At 43.9% G+C, this 14,880-nt stretch overlaps 1 protein-coding gene across 1 annotated transcript in view; it reads right to left on the bottom strand.

The window, feature by feature from the left end:
• The window catches only part of PCDH15 (protocadherin related 15), a 532,120-nt gene that overhangs the window by 364,551 nt on the left and 152,689 nt on the right, over positions 1-14,880 (bottom strand). The window contains exon 4 of the mRNA XM_032231542.1: positions 4,739-4,899. Within this exon, the coding sequence (XP_032087433.1) occupies positions 4,739-4,899 (161 nt within the window). The remainder of the gene's footprint in view (positions 1-4,738; positions 4,900-14,880) is intronic.

Below are 14,880 nucleotides of genomic sequence, written 5' to 3'. Positions count from 1 at the left end.
TAACTACATGTTTCTCCCAAACTTTATATTCAATCCCATCTCTGTCTCCTTCCTTGTTCTGGAGCGGCTTGCTATGCTGCCGTGACCTGACAAATGCACATACGACAAAAGCGCGCCGACAAAACTGCGGTGAGAAAACCGCAACGTCGTAAACGCGCCCACAACAACGCGCCGACAAAACCGTGCCCACAAAAGCATGATTTAAGTTAAGGTGAGGGTTAGGTTCAGGGTTCGGTTTAGGGTTAGGGTTATTAGGTTGTTATTAGTTGTTTGTTGAAGGCACGCTTTTGTCAGCGCGCTGTTGTGGGCGCACTTCTGCGCTCATTCGTCGGCACGATTTTGACCTCACAGTTTTCTCGCCTCAGTTTCGTCAGCGCGCTTTTGTCGAGCGCGCATTTGTCGGTGAACCCTATGCTGCCACTGAAGGAATTCTTTGTATGCCAAGGGTCTGGGTGCCCCTGAGCTTCAGTACCTCAGCAGCCCTAGCAACCCAAACCTGGTCCAGACCAGACCAGCACCACAGCAAAAGACTTCAGTCTAGGTACCTTTGTTGCCCTGAATTCTGAGCCTCCTGCTGCCCTGCACTGTGCCACCCCAGCTGACCTTCACCCTGTAATGCTCTGTAATGTGAGTTCTTGGCCTGGCCTGACAGAACAGGGAGAAACTTTATTTTGCTCATTAATCAATAAATGTACATTCAATTTAAAAAAAAAAAAAGAATCATACACTGTTGTTATTCCCTAACAACAGGAACTATTGGCAACTATTTATGGGTGACGCTTATACATAATCTAGCAAAATTTTGCTGTCTTTAGAGAAATAAACTTATCTCAATTGCTTATCTGTTAAGACAAAATTATCAGAGTGTACCAGAAATTTAAATGAAGGAAGAGCACATGACTGTGTCAAACGTCCTTGTAGAACTGGCAAAAGAGAAGAACATGGAGCTGTTGATTCTATCGGACCCATATCATACGGGCATACTGGGTTTCATATAAGGTTTTTCTACATTTTCCTGCATGCAGGACAACTTTAGAAAGACCTTCTTTTTCTTTGCCTTTTTCTTTCCTTTCTCCTTTCCTGTCCCTTCTTGTATGCTCAAATGGAAAAGGGGAAACATTTCTCCTTTTGTTTTGCTTTGTTAGCCTTCTGCCAGTGAAAATGGGCCCCATTTTAGCTGCAATGTCCTCCTGCAGCCCTCTGCCAGTAAAAACAGAGCTGCGCATGCCCCCCCCCCCAGGCCCCGTTTTCAGCCGGCAGCCTCCTGCATCCCTCTGCCCAGAGGTGGGTTCCTACCAGTTCGCACCTATTCGGTAGAACCGGTTCATCAAATCTACCGAACCGGTTAGAAGAGCTCCCACCAGTGGACCCGGGAAGCAGGCCACACCTACAGAAGAGCTTCCAAAATTTGTTGAAACCCACCACTGGTCCTTGGATATGATTATTCTACACTATCATGCTCATATTTATAAAACTCAGTGCCTCTGTGAAAGGTAAGGATGACTACTGCGTTTGTGGTGCAATCAGAACATTGTGTGTGTTGAAGTTGTTTTAACGCAAACCAAAGATGCCTTTTAAAAAACATTCTTATTCATATTCTTATGCATGCCAGTGCTGTGTGTGAGGTAATTTAAGGTGGTTCTCACAAGTGTCGTCGGCATCTTCATATCCGGTCACATGGGTGGCAAGCCACTCCCATATGGTCACATGGGCGGCAAGCCACTCCCACAAAAGAGGCCACACCCACAGAGTAGGTTCGAACAATTTTTGAAACCCACCACTGCCTCTGCCAAAGAAAACAGAGCCTCTGTTTTTACTTGTCTTCCAATATGAGATAGGTAAATGGCCTGGTCCTTCACAAGGCAGATGCTGACCAAGGGTGGGGGGTGGGGGGGAAAGCTCATGTGATCGACAACAGCATGGCAAGGGGCCAGGCCAAACGTGCCTTGTCAGGAATGGAAGCAAGAGGACAGTGAAGTCAGCTGAGGATGGCAAAGTGTAGGGTGGCAGGGGCCCTGGGGTACAGGAAGCCAAAAGGGCAGAAATGTAGGGGTTAAGTGTATGTCACAATTGCAGGACAAACCAGATAGGAAATACAATCAAATGAGTAATTATACTTTATTGTAACGTTCCACCGATAGACTTGTTGCAAGATGGAAAGTACATTTTCCCTTCTCTTTTACAGGTATAGAAACTAGAGAGTATCTCTTTTGAGCCTCCTGCTCTGCTCACTGTCATGGACTATATTCTCTCTTATCATTGGTCACTGTCTCTTTATCCAGCCTCCAAATGTCTTTCCCACATACCATTATAGTGGTAGGGAGATTCGAAGTGCCCCTGTGGTTGTAAGTGTAGGGAACTTTCCAAGTCCTCACAATTTGATCACATGACTGCAATGGCTATTAACTCCTGGGACTGGACATAAATACATTCATTCATGACTAATGTAACTTGTACATGGCTTAGGGCCTGGATACCTATGGGACCGTCTGCTGCCACATACCTCCCAGTGTCTGATAAGATCTCACAGGATGGGCGTTCTCTGGGTGCCGTCAACTAGACAATGTTGTTTGGCGGCTCCTCGGGGGAGGGTCTTCTCTGTAGCTGCTCCGGCCCTACGGAACGATCTACCCCCAGAGATCCGGACCCTTCCCACTCTCGCGGCCTTCAGTCTATTAAGTCTATTAAGACCTGGCTTTTCCGGCAGGCCTGGGGCTGTTGACCTCTTGAATGAGGTCCAGCCCCACTACGGTTGAGTGTGTGTTGTGTTTTAACCTGCTTTGTCTTCTACTTTTTAAACTTTTTAGTACTTCTTAAATTGTCTTTTATGTAAGCCGCCTGGAGTCCTTTGGGATTGGGCGGCATATAAATTTATTAAACTTAAACTTAAACTTATCTAGTTGCTGAACAAATTGTCATAACTCAAGGATTTGTATTACACTAGTACCGACTAATTATGTTTTGTAAAGTCCAGAAACAGCTGAAGAGATGTCATTGCAATAGTGCAGCATGCGTACCAGGCATGTATGTGAACATTTCCCATGGAAACTCATAAAAAAGCGTGAGTAAAAGACACTGATGAGGCTGAAGAAGTGAACATTTGCACTACAAGCAATTTTTACAAACATTTCACAGAATCACCTTCAGTACAATTTATTCTGTGCACACTATGAGTTTATGATTTGCAAACATATCTCTTACAAGAGGTACAGCTAATTAGCCATCTGTGGCAAGATTACCCTCATCCAAGCAAATTTATTTGGCCATCAGCAGCTCAACCAAATAGCAATCAAGGTATGGTAAACAAAAACAAAATTATTATTTCATTTGTAAGGCAAATGAGAAATCAACAGCTGTTTTTTTTTCTTTCAGCTTCTGGGATACAGCAACATCCATTCTTATTTTTCTGTTATGTTGTTTGAGTCTTCCCACCCTTCTTAATATGTACCATAACCTTCTTAACTCCACTAGGTAAAGGTTCCCCTCACATTTATGTGCTAGTCATTCCTGACTCTAGGGGGCAGTGCTCATCTCCGTTTCAAAGCCGAAGAGCCAGCGCTGACTGAAGACGTCTCCATGGTATGTAGCCGGCATGACTAAGCACTGAAAGCGCATGGAATGTTGTTACCTTCCCACCAAAGGTGGCCCCTATTTTTCTATTTGCATTTTTACATGCTTTCGAACTGCTAGGTTGGCAGAAGCTGGGACAAGTCACGGGAGCTCACTCCGTTATGCGGCAGTAGGGATTCGAACCGCCAAAATGCCGGCCTTTCTGATCAACAATCTCAGCAACTTAGCCATTAAACCACCGCGTCCCTCTTAACTCCATGACTACTGCTAATTTTATTAAATTTTATTAAATGTTCAGAATGTTAATAGCTAATGAGTTGGATGCTATTAAAATTGTTTAATATAAATAATGCTTGCTTTCAAGCTTATGGGAAGATTTATGTTTTTACATTTCAACTCAATTTCTAAATGAGTTTCCTTGTATCCTACAAACAAAAATGTAATGTTGGTTAACCTTGTATTCTTGGTAAAGTCTTTATTTGCTGTACAATAGATTCAAGGTCCAGAGCTCTACAATTTCTTTCAGGATGAATCCTGACTACCTAATGAAATGAAAATTATCTAAAAATAATAAGCTTGAATAGACAGTGGACATAATATACACATATTTTTCTTCCCCCTTAGTAAAATTGATCTTGCTTTGTATTTGATGAATTTATGACATGAATGATATTATTACAGCTACACAGAACTCACAATATACTTACTACTTGCATTTATAGTCACAAATGCAAGTAGGAAATCAAATAATTCAAATCATAGTATATTTAGTCATTAAGTCCACAAGTTTGCTTATATGTGACTTGAAATGAGTTCTGACACTGTCATTTGTGATGAAAGTTTAAGGTCTAGTCCATTGCATGACTCAAGTCATTTATGCTGTTTGATAAAAAAAAACATACCAATTTCAATATGACCAAAAAATATAAATCTGCTTGATAGAATGCTTCCATACATCCACCACTTGGGACACCTACTATGGCTACAATTTCACATATTTAGAAGAGCTCAATGGAATTTCTTTCAGAGTAAAAAAAAAAAAAAAAAGCTTACGAGAAGAAATGTGCAAATGTCCCATTTTCACTACTCACTTAAAAAAATAAATAAATCCCTGAACTAGAAGTTTAATATAAAAGAAGAATCAAGTTCATGAGTGAAGCCAACTTACATCTCTGTCCAGGACTCGTCCAGTGCTGTTAAGATAAAGCCTCTGGTTGATAGGATCTAAAATGACCCAGTAGTCTGTGTTATCCTTTAATGTGAGTTCAATAGTGGGATCAGGTCCTGCTGCTGTTCCTTTGATCAACATGCTGTCTACCAAAATTGTGCCTGAAACAGAAAACAGGGAAGGCACATCTGTAAGTGAAATACAATTTTGAGAAGATACAACATCAAATCTTTAATTGCCATGCGCTACACTGGCCTGGGATGACTTTACCTGCTTAAAATATAATCAACTATCATCAATAACTTAACATACCCTCCCCCCCCCAGAAACGGCCACATCAAAGCAATATATATTAAAGACAGAAAACAAAGTTTAGTTTAGTTTAGTTTAATAAGATTTGTATGCCGCCCCTTGGGACTCTGGGCGGCTTACAGGCAGGGTAAAAAAAAAACATTTAAAAATTAAATAAAAAATACAATTATTAAAATTCCACATCATGCATTCCGTCTAAGTGGGGCTGGATATTAATCAACAGCCCCAGGCCTGCCAGAACAGCCAGGTCTTGGTGGCTTTGCGGACGGCCGGGAGAGTGGTAAGGGTCCGGATTTCTATGGGTAGATTGTTCCACAGGGCCGGCACAGCTACAGAGAAGGCCCTCCCTGGGGGGGTCACCAGCTGGCATTGTCCGGTCGACGGCACTTGGAGGAGGCCCAACCTGTGCGATCTTGTTGGTCGTTGGGAGGTAAGTGGCAGGAGGCGGTCTCTCAGGTAGCCAGGTCCTAAACCATGTAGGGCTTTAAAAGTAATGACTAGCACCTTGAAGCATGTCCGGAGACCAATGGGGAGCCAGTGCAGCTCGCGGAGGATGGGTGTAACATGGGTGTATCTAGGTACACCCAATATCGCTCGCATTTAGCATTTATTCAATATACCCAGCAAGAGAACCTTATTCACTGAAGTATAAAGTAGGATAGTGGCCTCCAACATTTTGGGCACCAGAGACTGCTTCCGTGGAGAGAGGTTTTTCCGCGGACCAGAGAGGGCATGGTTTCACGTGCTACCTGCCTCCTGCAAATCACCTTTGCTTATTTGCGTGGCCCAGTTTCTGGCATGCCACAGCCCAGTCTCTGATCCCTGAACTAAGAGGTTTGAGATCAAACATAGAAGGGAACTGCAGCATCACCAAACTGCTCCCTTCCCTAGGTTATAATTCATTTAGATTGGTGCATGCTTATTCTTTCTAGTTATTTGATGCACAAAATATTGCAAACTGCAAATACACAGCCCTTGTTAAACTTTGCCCAAAGACGTATTCTCTTCAACTGAAATGCATCATTTCAATTAAAAGAAACAACATTTTTGCATCTTTGTTTAATTGTTTTAGAGTAATTCTTGCAGGTTGATTTCCCAGGCTAAAAAATTGATTGGCCCACAATCTGCCATTGAGATTCCATGTGTAAGAAATATGAGCAGGATTCATTTGGATAGCATGATATCAAGATGATTGCTATAGACAGACAGACAGACAGACAGACCAGGGATGGGTTCCACCAGTCACTACTCCCAGTTTGCTTGTGACTGTGGCACGTCCTTGTGCATGAACAGTTCAATAAAAATTGCTGTAGCACTCAGAAGCAATAAGCAAGATAGTGGCACCTATGGGGCTGCTGGGAGAACCAGTTTGGGGGCCTAGCAGACCTGTATTGCTGCTGGTTCAGCGACCCAGGCCGCCAAACCACTACCAGTTTGGCCGAACCGGGCCAAACCAGTAGGAGCCCACCACCGAGACCGATTCACACATACAGCATTAGGTTGAACGGATGATTCTTGTTTTTTTTTTTTTAATAGCAATAGCAGTAGACTTATATACCGCTTCATAGGCCTTTCAGGCCTCTCTAAGCGGTTTACAGAGAGTCAGCATATTGCCCCCAACAATCTGGGTCCTCATTTTACCCACCTCGGAAGGATGGAAGGCTGAGTCAACCCTGAGCCGGTGAGATTTGAACCGCTGACCTGCTGATCTAGCAGTAGCCTGCAGTGCTGCATTTAACCACTGCGCCACCTTGGCTCTTGTTGGTTTCTGAAGTTATTTGTTTGTTTGGGGCAGCCCTTGAAGAGCATTTGGAGACTACAGCTTGTCCAGAATGCAGCCACGCGAGCGATTGTGGGTGCACCTCGGTACACCCATGTTACACCTATCCTCCGCAAGCTGCACTGGCTGCCTATTGGACTCCGGACGTGCTTCAAGGTGTTAGTCGTTACTTTTAAAGCCCTACATGGTATCGGACCTGGGTACTTGAGAGACCGCCTCCTGCCAATTACCTCCCTTCGACCAATCAGATCCCACAGATTAGGCCTCCTCCGGATACCATCAGCTAGCCAATGTTGACTGTCGACCCCCCCAGGGGAGGGCCTTTTCTGTGGCTGCTCCAGCCCTCTGGAACGATCTCCCCATGGAGATCCGGACCCTCACCACCCTTCAGGCTTTCTGCAAAGCCGTCAAGACCTGGCTGTTCCGGCAGGCCTGGGGCTGATGAGTTCCCAGCCCCACTCGAATTGTTGATTGTTGTGTAGTTTTTAATTTGTCTTTGTATCCTGTTTGTCTCGTTGTTGTTTTTTGTATTGCCCCCTTCCCTATGTGTTTGTTCGCCGCCCTGAGTCCCCCCGTGAATAGGGTGGCATACAAGTATAATAAATACTAAATACTAAATACATTTAATTCCCCAAGTAGGTAAAAACATAATTGCAACATCATCATTACACTGATAATGTTACCTAATCAGGTAATATAGTATCTGTAAGCAAGCAAGCAACCGACCTCAGAAACCAACAGGGATTCCATAGCATAATATTGGGATTCTCAACCTTGATAATTTTAATATGTGTGGACTTCAATTCTCAGAGTTCTCCGTGTGAAAGTCCAAACATCTGAACTTTGCTAAGATTGGGAAACATTGGCACAGAACAAGGGTGTCAAACTCAATTTCGTTGAAGGCTACATCAGGGATGTGGTTGACCTCGGGGGACCACCCAGGCGAAGCTGACTGGGTGGGCGTGGCCAGCTTGATGTCACTCCCCAAACAGCTGGCATATTTCCTCTTTGCATTGGGCAGACTGGGCCGAAGCCATGCTGGCCTGATCTTTCCTCTTCGCACCAGTATGGCCCCGTGGGCCGGATCCGACCATATTGTGGGCCGGATCTGGCCAATGGGTCACCCCTGGGATGCAATATACAATAGTTGAATTTCTGGGTTCATGGGAGGAGGTGGGGAGAGTGAGAGTGTGAGAGAGTGTGTGACAAAAGAGATCTGCCTCCTTTTTTTGCCATTCAAATTAAAGGGCTGGTCTTTTAGACTTGATTGAATCTCTATGTAAGGTGCATTCAAACCTTTGGCTTGCCTCGGCCACTTTTGAGTGAAGAGAAATTATCTTGGGCTGCATATAAAATACATAATATAATTAATGTACAAAAACAAGAAACTTCCTTTATTTTTTATATTTTTATTATCTAACTGTCTACGGCTGAATGCAGCCCATGGACTACAGGTGTTGGCCACATCTGCTCCACACCTTTTCATTTATAATTCAAGCTTTTTGGATATAAAACTTGAAACATGGCTGGGACAAAGGTTAAGAATAATTTTGTCACTGACTGCAGCCTTCAAGAAAATTGGGGATGGAGCAGTGGTGAAATTCATTTTTTTTACTACCAGTTCTGTGGGAGTGGCTTGGTGGGCGTGGCAGGGGAAGGATACTGCAAAATCTGCATTCCCACCCCATTCCCGGGGGAAGGATATTGCAAAATCCCCATTCCCTCCCCACTCTGGAGCCAGCCAGAGGTGGTATTTGCCGGTTCTCTGAACTACTCAAAATTTCCGCTACCAATTCTCCAGAACCTGTCCGAATTTCATCCCTGGGATGGAGGTGATCTATAATTTCAAATGAATTTCCAGTATTCAGCAACTAATTTGGTTCTGATTTACTTTTACCTTGTTGGATCATGCCCTTAACCACATTCAGAGAGCATTTATTTATCACAAGAGTTGGTTTCAGTTCCTTATTCCATGTTGTATTAATCACAAATGCACATAATTCTCCTGTCACTTACTTAAAACACTTTAAGGCTGTCCTTTAGCTAACCACCTTGTTATTACACTTCTGAACTTCAAGTTCATGTGTCAGCTTTTGGGGAAAGAAATGCCTTCCTTTCATTCCTTTTATATTTTGAACATTTCTTTCAGCTGCACAGAGCCAGCTTTGTCCTTCAGCTAAAATGCCAGTTTGATAACCTATTCCTTCTACACATGAAATCTGGAGATAAGATTTTGATGTGGCATACATATATTTCATCCTACCAGGCAAACACAAAGCAAACAGCTATGATGTGAACCCCAGGTTGACAACTAATTTCTCATTGGAGTTATAATCTGAACCGCACAAGTGCAGAAAGGAGAAGAATATTCGTTTCGCCTACTGGCTTCCTTTGGCATAGCCAAAGAAGAAACTCAGGTCTTTCTAACACCTATCATTTATTCCTGCCTGGAGAGAAAGATCACTTCGGGTGGTTGTTCAAGACCATGAAAAGAGTTAGGGCAGAGGTTAAGGAGAACAAGCAGCTGAGATTCACCAGACAAAACAGAGGGAATTAAAGAAGAAACAAACAGTTCTGTCCCTGTCACTTCTTTTTAACATTTACAAAAAGAGTACAGGGTTCTTTGCTTGGATACCGACAACACGGTGATCATTATTACATTTACTTATCTTACTGTTATATATTGTTTCTCATCCAGCACAGCGATGTCTGCAGGAGGGAAGGGGTGTCAAAAATCAACAAAGAACGCTTGACTAGCATTGATGATGTTACCTGGTTTGGTAATGAAATGTCTGCAAGAAAGCAATCAAGCACAGGGACAACCCAAAGACCTCTTGGCATCAAAATCTACAGCCTGGTGCATATGGCATAACTGAAGTCCTATGTCATAAACACATGTGTTGACATTTACATACAAAAGGGGCAGGAGTTCAGTTGTGATGCTGTCTCTGCTGACTTGCAGTTTTTGAGATACACAGACAGACAGACAGACAGACACACACACACACACACCAATGCCCATGATTGTAGAACAGTGTCTTCTTTTGGAGATATAGGACAGATAAACGCATGGCACTTCCTGAATTACCCTGCTGCTTCTCATCTCTGGCATTTCACCTCTAAAGTATCATTGCACAGGATCCAATATTATTCAGGACCAAAAGTTTATTCTTCCAAACTTTTGGGCCTGTGCTAGAGCCCATTGTCAGGGAACTTAATTTAGCTTTCTCTCTCTCTAGGATATGTGCCCTGGGCTGTTTTATTAATATGACGTCAGCAGTTTATAGTTACTGAATACACCCAGTCTTTGGCAACACATTTTTTTGTTTCTATATCCCATACAGAAACTATAGAATCCAATCCCATTGCCTCCACAATTTTTTCTTGACAAGCATGGCGGTAGTTTGCCATCGCTACTTCCTCTGCCTCTTCTTCTTTGCTTAGTCTACAGTTTAAATCTTCTCCGAAGGTGTTCAACCTTATCTGAACAAATGCTTATCTGACAAGATCCTGCTTAGTTTCTAAGCTCAAACGTGCCATACATGGATACATCACTTAGAAAAGCAACACAATATATTGTTGTTTGGTAGGACTGTGAGATGGTTGTGAATCACTTTGGAAGAGAATTTCTGGGATGACAATGCAGGCATTCTTGGGCTTTTAAATGAATGGTAAATATATGCTTCTTTGCACTCCTGCACTCTGAAGGCTTCTGAACTTAATCTGAAACCTTACAGTTTTACTGTTGGCACAGCTGCCCCAGTGGTGGGTTTCAAAAAATTTTCGAACCTACTCTGTGGGTGTGGCCTCCTTTGTGGGAGTGGCTTGCCGGCCATGTCACCTGGTGGGAGTGGCTTTTCTTTCTCTCTCTCTCTCTCTCTCCTTCCTTTTGTCTCTCTGTCCCTTTTTCCTTTTTTTCTTTCATCTCTCTCACTTTTTCTTTCTTTTTTTCTTTTTTTTTCTTTATTTATTTTTTCCTTTCTTTCTCTTTCTCTCTCTGTGTGAGTCTGTCTGTCTGTCTGTCAGTGGTGGGTTTCAAAACACCTTGGAACCTCTTCTGTAGGTGTGGCCTGCTTTCCGGGTCCACTGGTGGAACCTCTTCTAACCGGTTCGGTAGATTTGACGAACCGGTTCTACCAAACAGGTGCGAACTGGTAGGAACCCACCTCTGAGCTGCCCCCTTTATACTCCATAAGAAGAAGCAGGATTGCAGTCTTTATCTTTTCTTTTTAAAAACAAAAACAAAAATTAAATTATAGAAGCAAAATGAGAAATCACTACCCCTGTTTCCCCAAAAATAAGAGCCGGTCTTATATTTTTCCCTCCAAAAGAGGCATTAGTTCTTATTTTCGGGGTATGTCTTCCACTGTCTCACCACGCAACAACCCAGCCCAGCAAGAGCCTTTGTAGCAAGGAAAGACTTCTGATGGTGAAATGGAGGTCGGGGAAGAGGGGATGGGGGAAGCTGCACATGTCCACCCGTAGCTCATTTCTCAACTGTAGAGGCCTTTCCTGAAGGCCTCTAACAATGAAAGGGAGGGTGGAAGTGATGCACACAAGCTGTGGATAGCAGCTGCAGAAGAAATGGGCCGGCCAGGTGAGGCAGGTGTCGGGGTGGGGGAGGCCTTGCTGCAACTGTCCTAAGGTAAGTGGATGTGGGGCACAAGGGACAGCTGTACCCCCATCCCTACCCTAGTTTGTTTTTACATGTGCACCTTGCCCCAACCTTGTGCAACTAGGTGCAATGGAGTGGACAAGGTCTTAACTAGGGCTTATTTTGGGGACTAGGGCTTATAGAAGTTATAGCAATAGCAGTTAGACTTATATACCACTTCATAGGGCTTTCAGCCCTCTCTAAGCGGTTTACAGAGTCAGCATATCGCCCCCCACAGTCTAGGTCCTCATTTTACCCACCTCGGGAGGATGGAAGGCTGAGTCAACCCTGAGCCGGTGAGATTTGAACCGCCGAACTGCAGATAACAGTCAGCTGAAGTGGCTGCAGTACAGCACTCTAGCCACTGCGCCACCTCGGCTCTGTTTGGGTACACATGCAAAAATCAAGATAGATCTTATTTTCAGGGGAACACGGTATTTACATTTAGAACTTGGCAGTATTTCCTGAAATGAAATCTTCCTCTCATTTGTAAACATTAGCTATATAAATAAATTTTAATCAGGAAAGACACATTTTTAATCTGGACCCTATGTTGCATTTCCCACAAGTGTTTGAGATAGGTTCACCCATAGATTTCTGATATGGCTTTAATTATGTATCTTGCTTAGTTAATCTCCAGGTTCCCGCTCTCTTCTGAAGAGCAGAGATGAATAACATCATATTCCTCCGTATACTTCCTAGCCTGCAGAAAAAGTAGTCCCTGTTTTTTCTTCTTCTAGCTATGATTCAAAAGTAGTACTTTCTGGTCAAGCTGCTTTGAGATCTTCAGAGTGAATCCTTTCAAGAATTCCATTCCAATATAGCCCCCAGCTATGATTAGCTGCAGGGATGCGGTGGCTCAGTGGCTAAGATGTTGAGCTTGTTGATCAGAAAGGTCGGATCGAATCCCTAATGCCACGTAATGGAGTGAGCTCCTGTTACTTGTCCCAGCTTCTGCCAACCTAGCAGTTCGAAAGCATGTAAAAATGTAAAAATAGGAACCACCTTTGGTGGGAAGGTAACAGCGTTCCGTGAGCCTTTGGTGTTTAGTCCTGCGGGCCACATGACCATGGAGATGTCTTCGGACAGCGCTGGCTCTTCGGCTTTGAAACGGAGATGAGCACTGCCCCCTAGAGTCAGGAATGACTAGCACATATGTACAAGGGGAACCTTTACCTTTATGATTAGCTGCATTGCTTGCAGTGTCCTGTTGCCTTGGCTAACCACTATCCTGCGTAGCTACAATATTTCCCCCTGTGATGCCAGATTGTTTACATTTCTTCTCTTTTTCTTCATTCTTTTAAAATTTACAATTTTAAAAATGCAAAATAACAGGTAGTTCTTGTTTAGCCAATGCAAGTGAGACAAGCAACTCAGGGTTTTTTTTTTTAGTAAAACTGTTGCTAAATGAAAGTCAGGATTGTGATAATGTCTCCAATTTTACTTCAGCTTTCATTTGCTTTATAGCATTAATAAGATGTGATGCTAAGCAGATGAGTGAGCCTAAATAGCAGGAGAGAATTCCAGGACTCACGTGGAGGCTGAGAAAAAGGACAAATCTAATAGTCCATTTCCCCCCCCCCCCCATCTCCCTGCCCCCAGTCTTGGGAATGTTTCATTCTGGAGCTGAGATAATCAGCTGGAAAGGAATTAAAGTTTGTACTTATATTCATTGGAGAGGAAGGGATTACAAGAGAGTAACCAGCCACGCACACAAAAAAAATAAACAATGCAAAGCTGCTTGCCTAGCAAAGTTGTTATGAGCCATGAGCAGCTTAGGAGGCAAAAAGCCTTTAGTGTGAAATTGATTACGGTCTGGTCAGTTTCCGGCAGCAGCTTCATAGCCTTCTAATCAACTAATTAAGGTTACAGACCTGAGCTTGTTAAGGTCCCTTTAGCACTTTTTTTAGGGAAGTGTTGCAAGGCTGAGAAAAGCAGCTAGGAAAAAAGACTTCTTTAGGCAACCTTTCTGTTCTGCGAAGCTGGAGGGGAAAATTAAAAATTGGGTCAGGCGCAGAATAATGCCTGTTAATGTGCTGTTGTGGCAAACAGGTGACTGAGAAGAGGCAAAATGCTGCATCAGTGGTAAATATGGACACTTGTTGGGCTGCAGTGGTGCAGTGGTTAGAAAGGGGGGGGAAAAGGAGAGCATTGACCAATCACTGTTCTGCATTAGTCTTAATCCAGATGAACAAACAACTGGATCCCATTTTCAAAACACAGTAATCCATGCTCTGAAGTGGGCTCAATAGCCTGGAAGACAAGCAATTTAGATTGCTGTGTGGAAACGGCCTATGTCAGTGATGGCTAACCTTTTACAGTCACAGTGCCCAAAGCATGTGTGCATGCCTGAACCCCCAAAATGCAACGTGCGCACCCCCCACGCATACAGCCCTCACATGTGCGTGCTGCTCCTTTGCATGCCCTCTACCCCCACAGATGCACATGTAACCCTCTGCACGCCCCATGTCCCCGTGCATGCACACAGAACCCCTCTGCATGCACCCCACTCCTCCACACATGCAATTCCCCCGCACGCCTATCGCCTCCCATGCATGAGAAGCAGAGACCCGAAGACCAGTTGGCCAGCGGGAATCACGTGCACATGCACGGCGGAGCTGAACTGAGGTGACAGCTCATGCGCCATCAGAGCGTGACCCGTCAAAACCGCACTCGACTAAACCGCGCCCGATTAAACCACGTCGCTGATGTCATCAACAGGGCGACAACAGCCAGCGTGGAGAAAGAAGGGCGCTTTAAATAGCGCTTTGAAAGCAAGCCGATTCAACTTAAGGTAAGGGTTAGGTTTAGGGTTAGCTTTAGGGTTAGGTTTAGGGTTAGAGTTAGGTTTAGGGTTAGGTTAAGGGTTTGGGTTAGGGTTAGGTTAAGGGTTAGGATTAGGTTTAGGGTTAGGTTAAGGGTTAGGTTTAGGGTTAGGTTTAGGATTAGGTTTAGGGGGGTTAGGTTTAGGTTTAGCTGTTAATTTTAGGTTTAGGGTTTACAGCGTGCTTCTGTCTCTGCGCTGTTGCCGCCCTGTTGATGACGTCAGCGACGCGGTTTAGTTGAGCGCGGTTTAGTTGAGCGCAGTTTAGTTGAGCGCGGTTTAGTTGAGCGCGGTTTTGTGGTGGAACCCCATCAGAGAGGGCGCTGCAGGCCACCTCTGGCACACAGCCCTATGTTCTTTGTTATAGCTCAAATACATCACAAAGTCCTGAGATCCTGAACACAAATAAAAGAGCAGAGATGATGGGCAGTTTTCTAAGTTTAATAATTTACTCTCCACTGGCATAAAAAAATATGCTTCCGTTAATAGGAGAGGGATCATTTTTTCTGTTGATAGAACAGGCATTCAATCAGTATTGAGGGTGAGGGACAGAACTAGGCTTTCTGGAAGGA

The sequence above is a fragment of the Thamnophis elegans genome, chromosome 15 (assembly GCF_009769535.1).
Source record: "Thamnophis elegans isolate rThaEle1 chromosome 15, rThaEle1.pri, whole genome shotgun sequence".
NCBI classification, from domain to species: Eukaryota; Metazoa; Chordata; class Lepidosauria; order Squamata; family Colubridae; genus Thamnophis; species Thamnophis elegans.
Note: the sequence above shows the minus strand (reverse complement) of the source record. Positions and strands in the feature narration are given on the sequence as shown.